At 39.2% G+C, this 9,872-nt stretch overlaps 1 protein-coding gene across 4 annotated transcripts in view; it reads right to left on the bottom strand.

Moving 5' to 3' along the window:
• Positions 1 to 1,885: 1,885 nt before the first annotated feature.
• The window catches only part of PRMT8 (protein arginine methyltransferase 8), a 58,973-nt gene continuing 50,986 nt past the window's right edge, over positions 1,886 to 9,872 (bottom strand). For all 4 annotated transcript variants that reach the window (XM_069863060.1, XM_069863069.1, XM_069863085.1 and 1 more), the window contains 2 exons: positions 7,361 to 7,482; positions 1,886 to 3,446 (listed from right to left, as the gene is read on the bottom strand). In XM_069863060.1, the coding sequence (XP_069719161.1) occupies positions 3,363 to 3,446; positions 7,361 to 7,482 (206 nt within the window). In that variant the 3' untranslated portion in view covers positions 1,886 to 3,362. The remainder of the gene's footprint in view (positions 3,447 to 7,360; positions 7,483 to 9,872) is intronic.

Here is a 9,872-nt window from a genome sequence, read left to right as displayed (position 1 = left end):
TTTTTGTTGATGGCATGGAGGACACATTTCACGAGTAATTTTCAGTTTGGCATGTGAGGTGCAAACTTATCCTAGTGTTGCACTTGCCTAGTTTGAACACACATCAAAGCCAGGTGATTTCTTTTTCAGTAGGCATTAAGCATTCACAGACTAGTTCCAGCTGGGAAAGTGGCAGTTTTTAGTCTTTTTCTTGGAAATCTTTCCTTTCAACATTCCTCAGAGACCACCTCAGACACTAATCCTCAAAGAACACAGGCAGGTGAAAGGAAAACAAATCTTTTAGATACCTAAACTTCCTAAAAATTAAGTGTAAATTTACAGCACTTATAAATCCTTTTAAAATGCAACTAAAGAAACAAACAAGATGTTTCAGGTCTGATATAAGGATATGTTTGTTTTCTAGTTGCCTTATTGTAAATGAAAAAAGACACATTACTTTGAATTCATTTTTCACATATTGTTTTAGAGTAAATAGGATGTGAATCATCAGCTAGAGATTTCCCAGAATATCAGTATTTCTGCACAATATGGTGACTGAGGTGAGCCAGGACAGTAGTGTGCCTCCAGGGAACAAGACTGTTCCCTGAAAATAGCTGCTAGTTCTGGAGATAGACACAAAAGGGTAAAAAAGACATGTGCTATCCAAAACGAGATGGAGACAAGAGGCATATTGCTGCTCACATACGACTGCTACAGCAGAGCACCCATCTTTCAAAGAAAAAAATTATTGCAGGTTCCAGATACTGCTGAAGGGAAAGGAAAAGGGGTTATATGATCTCAAAATTGCTAGTCTCTGTAGGTACCAACACAACTTTCCTGGCTTGCTTCCCTTTCCCTTTTCTTAGCATGTTTGATATTTTTCTCTTTTATCAGTGGAGATACATTATGGTGCAAACAACATGACCATAGCATTTCTTAAAAAAGCTAGGAGAGAACTATGCTGTGATTGTAGATCACACCAGTGACAATGGAATATGGTTTTATTAAGGAAATTTTTCTTTCTTGAGTGTTATTTACACTTCATTTTAAAAACAAATTACTTGAATATATTCTTATCACACTTGTATGCACAGTAGTTCCTGATTGTCCTCTATTACACTGAGTTCGATCCACATGAATTGGACTTAATCTTGCAACAATGAAGTGAATGGGCACTTATAGCAGGAAGGCAAGGTGGCCACGGTTGAAAAGAGACTGTTATAATGTGAAATATAAGGCAGAAAGAACAGTATAGAGCAGCGATTAAATATGCATCAAGCTGCTTGGTTCTGACCAAGTTTTCTTTGCTGCTTCTAGACTAATGCTTTCTATCTGGCAAAAATGACTCATTCTGAGTATAAGCAGGCAAATTCTTGTGAAGTATCTTTTGTGTGTGTGAGATTTGTATTTTATTTTTTTTAAAGAGGTGGTGGGGTTTTTTCCTTCTTTATTGTTCTTTTAGCATTAAAAATATTAAAGGTTCATGCAGAGGGCAAGAGAAGGGGTGGTTTGAAGTGCTCTCAAGGTGTAAACTAGACAAACAAAGCAACTCTCTTTCCTCTTTCAGTTATAGTCAGCTCAGTGATTATTGGCAAAGGAAACAATGAAAACATAGTTTGAGTATCTTTATATAAATGGAGGGGGCTGAGAAAAAAAGTCTGGTAGAATTCCTTACCTTAAAATTCTAGAATTACAGAAGTGTTAGCTGAAAGGGACTTCTAGAGGCTTTTCTGGTTCAAGCCATTACTGAAAGAGTAGCTGACCTAGCTACAAGCTGATTCCTTGAAAATGATGACGATAATTGACAGATAAAATCCTAGTGAGGAAAGTTGTTAATTTTCATTTAAAAAAAAAAAGGAACAAAAGTGCTTTAAAACAACAATAATGAATTATACTGCAAACAGTATCTTTTACTGTTGAATTACAGTTTAATTTCATTCTACATAGATACCATATGATACAATCCCTGGACCATAATCTTTAGACCATAAGAAAATTGAGGCTTCTAAAAAGTGAAAAGTTGACAAATACTGGCAAAATACATCTTCAGATATGCTTTATTTGCAAATGATTAAAAACACTTTCAGGCAAAAAAATAGCCAATCTCATCCAATACATGATGGAACATGATTTAATGCTTAATGCCAGGCTGGAGAGTGGGTAGACAGGACTGAAAATGCAGTTTTTGACAAATTGCATGTGATTAAATGGCCAACATTCATATAGTAAAAACTCTTGATACATACATATGAAGTATTATGCACAAGTAAAATTTTAACTATAAGCAAGAGATATTGTAAGAAAACAAGGTATATAAGGGGATAGGGAAGCCACAGACATCTTTGTAATATCAGAAGCCATAGACTTTTAAAAAAGACATTAGCTTGTTCCTGCAAATTACTGCACTCTTGAGAACAGTATCTGTAATGTAAAACTTATCTAAAACATCACCAGAAGGAAACACTAATTCCTTTTTTTAAAAAAATTATTTTGTATTAAGAATCTTGCAAAGAACTGAAAATATGTCATGGCCAAGAAAAGAATCACCCACCATTTCAGAGACTTTGCATTCATCACATTTAAACACCAGGTGTCTAACTTCAGAAGGTCTCATGCAAAATCCAGCTATAAAAACTCACCACAGAATATTTTCAAGGATAAAAAGCTATTGTTTTTTAAAGCTCTGATAGCCAGCCAGTTGTGAAAGTATATTTTAAAACTCATGGTCCGCATTTTCCAGAGGACATTGAAAAAGATAAGTTGATGAACTTTCCATAAAAGCCCAGCTCTAATCAACACTTTCAATAGAATATTTATCAAAGTTATAACTTTGGACAAGTATCACTGCCTAGAGTAATGCCAGAGTTAACATAATTATCTCTCCATAACTGCATAATGAGAATTAAATAATCACAAAACAAATTCCTATCATGAAATGACATTTTTTCTCATGTACTGTAAATATATATATATATATAAATTTATATTGAATATAAGTCCAGTGATACTATTACAGTAATGTGCTGTAGTAGTCTTTCATAGTGAGAAAACTGCCCTAATCATCTTTAACATGCAAAGCTTGGAAGAACCAGAAATTCACAGTAAGTAGTACAATTTGTATATGCATCTTCTGCCATCCTAAATTTAACCAGAACACTCAAGACAGCGGTTATTTATCCTATGTGTTTGACAAAAGCTACTGTTCTGTATACTATACATTCACAGTGGGATCCCAGTCCTCTACTATCTGCAAGAAGGATCAGGTTACCACTTTTCCATCAGAGTAAACATTCTAGCATTTAATATAATAATCTTATGAACAGAAGTTCACCCATTCTGGACTTGATAAAATTCTCCTTTTCATCACTCTGAAAGACTTCTTGCTAGCGCATTTTGTAGTCGTTAGATACAGACATTTCACATAGCTGTCCTTTAAAATCCAAGTCTACTGTGAAATCCAGGTCACGCTGTAAAGAGATATAAATGTAACATATAAGTAAGACCATAAGTTTAGTGTATGGATTTAGTTATCATTGCTCACGTTGAAAAGACAATTGAAGGCAATGAAATGTTAAGATTTGCTGCAGTCAACAAATGCAATATTTCAACAATTAAAAAAACTGTATGGACAGATTATAATCAGACTGTATGCTGTGACAGAAAATGAGGAGATTCTCCTTAAGGGTTTTGACAGAAAAAAGTGCCGCTATTTTGCCCAGAAGCCACATTTCTCATGTCTTGCTTTTCCATATGGGCATCAGTTGTCCATCATACCATATCTTACAGAATCCTTACAAGTTAAAAGAAGTACTGAATAACTAACATACTGCTTGAAAGACTCGGGCCATAGCAGATAAATTCAACAAGTTTTCACCAGTCATGATAGTCTGATATCCATCATGCTTTTGGTCTTAAAGAAAATACGTATTTTCTCTGGAAACCCACAAATTTTAAACAACCATATCACTTGTTTAGTGAGTTCAAGTACATTTGATTAGTGAGTTGGTAGAATCATAGAATCGTTCAGTTGGAAAAGACGCTGGAGATTAAGTCCAACTGTATGTGTCCACTACTAAACCATATCCCTGAGCACATCATTTACCTGATGAAATTTTTCCTGATGTCTAATCTGAAGCTCCCCTGACACAACTTGAAGCCATTTCCTCTTGTCCTATCACCCATCACTTGGGAGAAGAGACCAACACCCACCTCACTACAACCTCCATTCAGGGAGTTGTAGATAGTAATAAGGTCTTCCCTCAGCCTCCTTTTCTCCAAGTAAAACAACTCCAGTTCCCTCAGCCACTCCTTATGAGACTTCTTCTCCAGTCCCTTCACCAGCTTTGTTGCCCTCCACTGGACACGCTCCAGCACCAAAATGTCTTTCTTGTAGTGAGGGGCCCAGAAGCGTGGCACCTCACTTGAGGTGTGGCCTCACCAATGCTGAGTACAGGGGCACAAACACTTCCCTGGTCCTGCTAGCCACACTGTTTCTGATACAAGCCAAGACGTCACTGACCTTCTTGCCTACCTGGGCACACTGCTGGCTCACGTTCAGTTGGCTGTCAACCAGCACTCCCAGGTCCTCCTCTGCCAGGCAGCTTTCCAGCCACTCTTCCCCAAGCCTGGAGTGCTGCATGGAGTTGTTGCATCCCAAGTGCATGACTTGACACTTGGCCTTGTTGAACCTCATCCCATTTGTCTCAAGTCCATCAATCCAGCCTGTCCAGATCCCTTTGCAGAGCCTCCCTGCACTCAAGCAGATCAACACTTCCTCCTAGCTTAGTGTCATCTGCAAACTTACTAAGGATGCACTCAATCCCTTCGTCCTGATCATTGATAAAGATATTGAAAAGAACTGGATCCAACACTGAGCCTTGGAGAACACCACTTGTGACTGGCCTCCAACTGGATTTAACTCCATTCACCACCTCTCTTTGGGCCCGGCCACCCAGACAGTTTTTTCACCTATCAGAGGGTGTGCCTATGCTGGCCATTGGCACCAGTTTCTCAAGCAGAAAACTGTGAGAAACAGTGCCAAAGGCTTTACCAACGCCCGGGTACACTGCATCCACAGACTTTCCTCATCCTTTAAGTGGTTCACGTTCTTGTAGAAGGAGATCAGGTTAGCTTGGCAGGACCTGCCTTACATAAACCCATGCTGACTGGGCCTGATTACCTGGTTCTCCTGTGTATGCTGTGTGATAGCATACAAGATGGAAAGGGGTTTGGTGAGCACATCCTTAAGCTCCCTCAGTACCCTTGGGTGGATCCCACAGACTTGTGAATGTCTAATTGTCCAAGTAGGTCTCTAACCATTTTGTCTTGGATTATGGGAACTTTGTTCTGCTCTCCCTCCCTGTCTTCTGACTCATGTCTGAGTACCCGGAGAACAGCTCTTACTACTAAAGACTAAGGCAAAGAAGGCATGGTCCTCCTTTTGTTGTTAATATATTTCTAGAAATGCTTTTTGCTGTCTTTCACAGAACTGGCTAATTTAAGTCCTAGCTGAGCTTCAGCCCTTTTGATTTTTTCTCTGCATTACCTCACTTCATCCTTGTAGTGCTCCTGAGATGCCTGCCCCTTCTACCAAAGATTTTCGTTTTTTTCTGAGATCCACCCAAAGCTCTCTGCTCAGCCAAGCCAGTTTTCTTCACTGCCGGCTCATTTTTTTTGGCACACGGGGATGGCCTGGTCTTGTGCCACCAGGATTTCCTTCTTGAAAATCAAAAATCTTGGAAATTCAGCCTTCTTGGGTTCCTTTGCCCTTAAGAACTGTTTCCCATGGAATTTTACCAACCAGCTTTCTAAACAGTCCAAATTCTGCCCTCCAGAAGTCCAAGGTGGCAGTTCTGCTGACTCTCCTTACTTCTCCAAGAATTGATAATTCTATCATTTTGTGATTGTTGCGCCCTAGGCTCCTTTAGCCGTCACATCTCCCACAAGGCCTTCTCTGTTCACAAACAACAGGTCCACCAGGGCACTTTCCCTAGTCAACTCACTCATCAGTTGTGTCAGGAAGTTGTCCCCCACACACTCCAGGAACCTCCTAGACTGTTTCCTTTCTGCTGTATTATACTTACAGCAGACATCTGATAATTTGAAGTCTTCCACAAGAATAATGGCTAGTAATTGGAAGACTTCTCCCAGTTGCTTGTAGAATATCTCATTGGTCTCTTCTTCCTGTCTGGGCAGCCTATAGCAGACTCCCACCATGGTATCTGCCCTATTGGGCATTCCACTGATTTTTATCCATAGACACACAATCCTATCATCATCATCATTGAGCTCAAAGCAATCAAAACACTCAAACATAGAGAGCTACCCCAAAACTTCTTCCTTGCCTGCCCTGTTTGAAGAATTTATAGCCAACCATGGCAGCACTCCAGCTATGCAAGTCATCCCACCACAATTGTATGATGATATCATAGTTTTCTTGACGTACAATGACTTGTAATTCCTCCTGTTTGTTGCTCATGCTGTGTGCACTGGTGCAGATGCACTTCAGTTCAGCTACTGATCCTGCCGCTCTTATGGGGAGAATAGTCTTAATCCCTAAGTGACTACTCACTTCTAACCCAACCTGTGCATCTTTGTGGCCACTTGGAGTGCTATCCTCCACTTCCTCTGAGGTGGCAGACCAAAAAGCCTCACTAGCACACCATTCCTCATACACTGGAGTGCTATTCCCGGGATTATTTCTAGCAAGTTTGGTTTTGTCCCCCTCCCCCTTCAGATCTAGTTTAAAACTCTTCTGATGAGCCCTGCTAACTTTTGGTAAGCATCCTTTTGTGCTTTGGAGACAGATGTACCTCATTATTTGCCAGCAGGCCTGGTGTGGTGTAGGCCAACCCATGGTCAAAAAATCCAGTTTTGCTCCTCACACTAGGCTCAGAGCCAGGTATTCATCTAGACATTTAGTTGAATTTTTTTACTTAATTTCCTTAAAGGAGGGTTCTTGGGCACTGAAACCTGGCAATAGATGTGGAGTGAAAGTGCATACTCTTGATCATCCTGTGCTGGCAGAAGGGAACTTGCCATTGATTTTAGTGACAGTATGAAAAGCCCCTTGCCTACTTGTGTCACAAAAAGTATGCCAGGCTGACAGCAGAGGTCAGTTGACTTGGTGATGTACCTGAATAATTTCTTCCTTCCCATGCTAGCTTGTTTGTAGACTGTGCTCTGTACTATCAGTACTGCTTTATCATTGCTGTTACCAGCTTTGGTGAAGATATGACTAGAACTCTAACTAATAAACACAAATCTAGAGCCTTTAGCATACTCATTGTTTTACTTATATGCGTTTTATTTACTTGTTCAATCAACAGTATTTTATGATCAATAAATACAGTTGGAATTAGAATCAGTGATGCTGACTCACCACATTTTTTGCATTTGGTTTCATCGATATAGTCCCATAGATTTCTTCTCCTCGTCTCACAGTTAAATAGTCCTCTAAGTAGAAGACAGTTTGCTTCCAGTGAGTATAGGGAGCATCAGGTGCTAAAAAATATATATGGGTATTATTCACAGAAATTTAATCTTTGTCTTACAAATCAAACTAAGACCTGGGAACAATTGAAAAAAGCCTTTCTTCTCACAGGATGCTTTAACTTATGCTATACTAGCAAACCTGCTTTACAACAACACAATTCCATTGACTGTGAATGGGTTATCTTCTGATTTTTCCTGGAATATGTCATATGTGAATCACACTCAGCAAGGATTCCACAAAGGGAGTTACTGGGCATGACAGGTGCTCTTTTCATGCTTTTCTTATGACCCACACACATGCAAATTGGGGCAGTCCATTCCACTAAGTGATTTGAAAATCAGAAGTCTAAGTTAGTTCAAAAAACAATTACATAAAACCATGAAAGAAAATTTCATCAAAAACAATCACAATGGCACATATAAGATCTTTGACACTCGTGAACAGAGTTTACATTTTCCAGGAGCATACAGCTGGGGAAAAGGCACTTGCACCTTGACCTGATTTTGGATTTTTTAAAGGCATATGCTATGGACAGTTTCCCAGAAGTGGATACTGCTCTAAATTAATTTCTAGTCTTGCTTAGCAGAACTAGTGATATGCTGTAGCCTCATTTACATCAAAAAAGTCCAGTGTGAACTTTGTTTTTAGAAGAAGCCCTCATCAAAAACACACAAACAACTTGAGCGTGGATTTGAATATCTTAAGAACTTGACTTTGCATGGATATCTGGCTAGTAGTTCTTCCACATTTACATGTAATGACGTCCAATCTTTTTTACTTGGTAGGCCAATCCTGCCTGCAGGAGAAGTTAGTTACTGAAGTAAGATGTTCAGAGAACTGGCAGTAAAACAAAGCAAAGCATTCAACAGGAGAAATACAGCATTTGCCAAGCAACATCAGAATTAATTCGGAGACATAGAAAGCCTCTCCACACAAGCCTCCAAGGAGGCTAAGCCACCAGCAGGTAAGAGATCTAGTTGCAGAAAGAATGATGATAAAGGTCAAGTCATCAAAGTCAAAAGTATCCTAGAATGGGACTGTACAATTAAACATTCAGAATCTCTGAAGTAGCAACCTGTGGGAACTACAGATAGCAGAGAAACTAAGTTTTCAGGCACAGCTGATGAACGCCATTCTTGATAGAGGTTCAGAAATATTGGAGATTTTGACTTCTTTCTCCTCTTTTTTACGACGGGTAGGCACAAAACACCTTATACATAATTTGCAAATAGAGGTGGGTCTGCAAAAACCTCTCAGTAAGAAAAACACTATGCCGAACTTTATATCCTAGACTTTTGTACAAATGTAGGCAGGTATCAGTTAACATCACAACACAGTAATTACACTCTTCATTTAAGCTATTTTTTACAGAAAATTGGAGGTTTGACTATATTACCTTACAGAAAAGATAATGGGCTGCCTTCTGCTGAAAAAAATAGCCTTCTGTGGAGAAAACAAATTCCTAAAACCTGAAGTGTTTTGCATCTTAGAGAATATTTTTTGGTGCAAACTTGGAAATATTAGTAATTCAGGATACCCCTGCAGTGCCTCACAGATTGTTCATGTTTCCCTAGCTACGCTTTGTTTCCCAGTATGTACTGATGCATATCATGGTGTGGGAAATACTATAGTATAACACTTTCTAGAATGATCAGAGAAACAAGGCCACTGAAAAACATAAGAATATTAAGCACCAAATAACATCATCCATATGGTTATGCTTCTAGAATCAAATATAAAAAAGTATTTTGACCAAGTATTTTGAGCTTCGAATCTCAAGCAAAGGGCTGAGAGCTCCCGTGAAAGGAGGAAAAAAGATTTCTAATCATATTTAACTTACATCAGGTCCCATTTACACCTGTTTGAGTTGTGTAATAGTGCTAACTGCAGGCAGCTCCAACTGTAATTTGTTATTCTTGTCATTAAAGCTGTCATGAGTTTTTACATTTCTTGCAAGAGTGGCTAGTTTATTCACTCCAACAAACAATACCTCACAGGAATGGAGTTATTCCTTTAAACATCTGCTCCACAAGATAAGTTAGAGCTTCACATTTGGGTTCTTAGAGCCAATTTGCATCAGCAGTATGTTTGTGGTCATATCTTGGGGAAAAAAACAATGGTTTTGTTCTAGCCTCTAAGAAAAGCATGAGCTTCTGTGGAGTTTTAGATTTGGGGGAAACTAGGATGCAGAGCTGCAGTCTCTCACTGAGTCAACAATTCCCTGTTCAATCTGAGAAACTTGACACAGGATTTAAATATAACTGGTGACAGGCTAAACTCCTGGGTCATAATTCCTACTGAGCTCTCAGCTTGGTAGCCATTGTGAAATCCTGCCCCTGTTTTTGCAGAATTCCTTCAAGCAGTTGTGCTTCCCCCATCCTGCTCACCTCCTGCAAAG

The sequence above is a fragment of the Phaenicophaeus curvirostris genome, chromosome 1, assembly GCF_032191515.1.
Source record: "Phaenicophaeus curvirostris isolate KB17595 chromosome 1, BPBGC_Pcur_1.0, whole genome shotgun sequence".
In the NCBI taxonomy this organism is placed as follows: Eukaryota; Metazoa; Chordata; class Aves; order Cuculiformes; family Cuculidae; genus Phaenicophaeus; species Phaenicophaeus curvirostris.
Note: the sequence above shows the minus strand (reverse complement) of the source record. Positions and strands in the feature narration are given on the sequence as shown.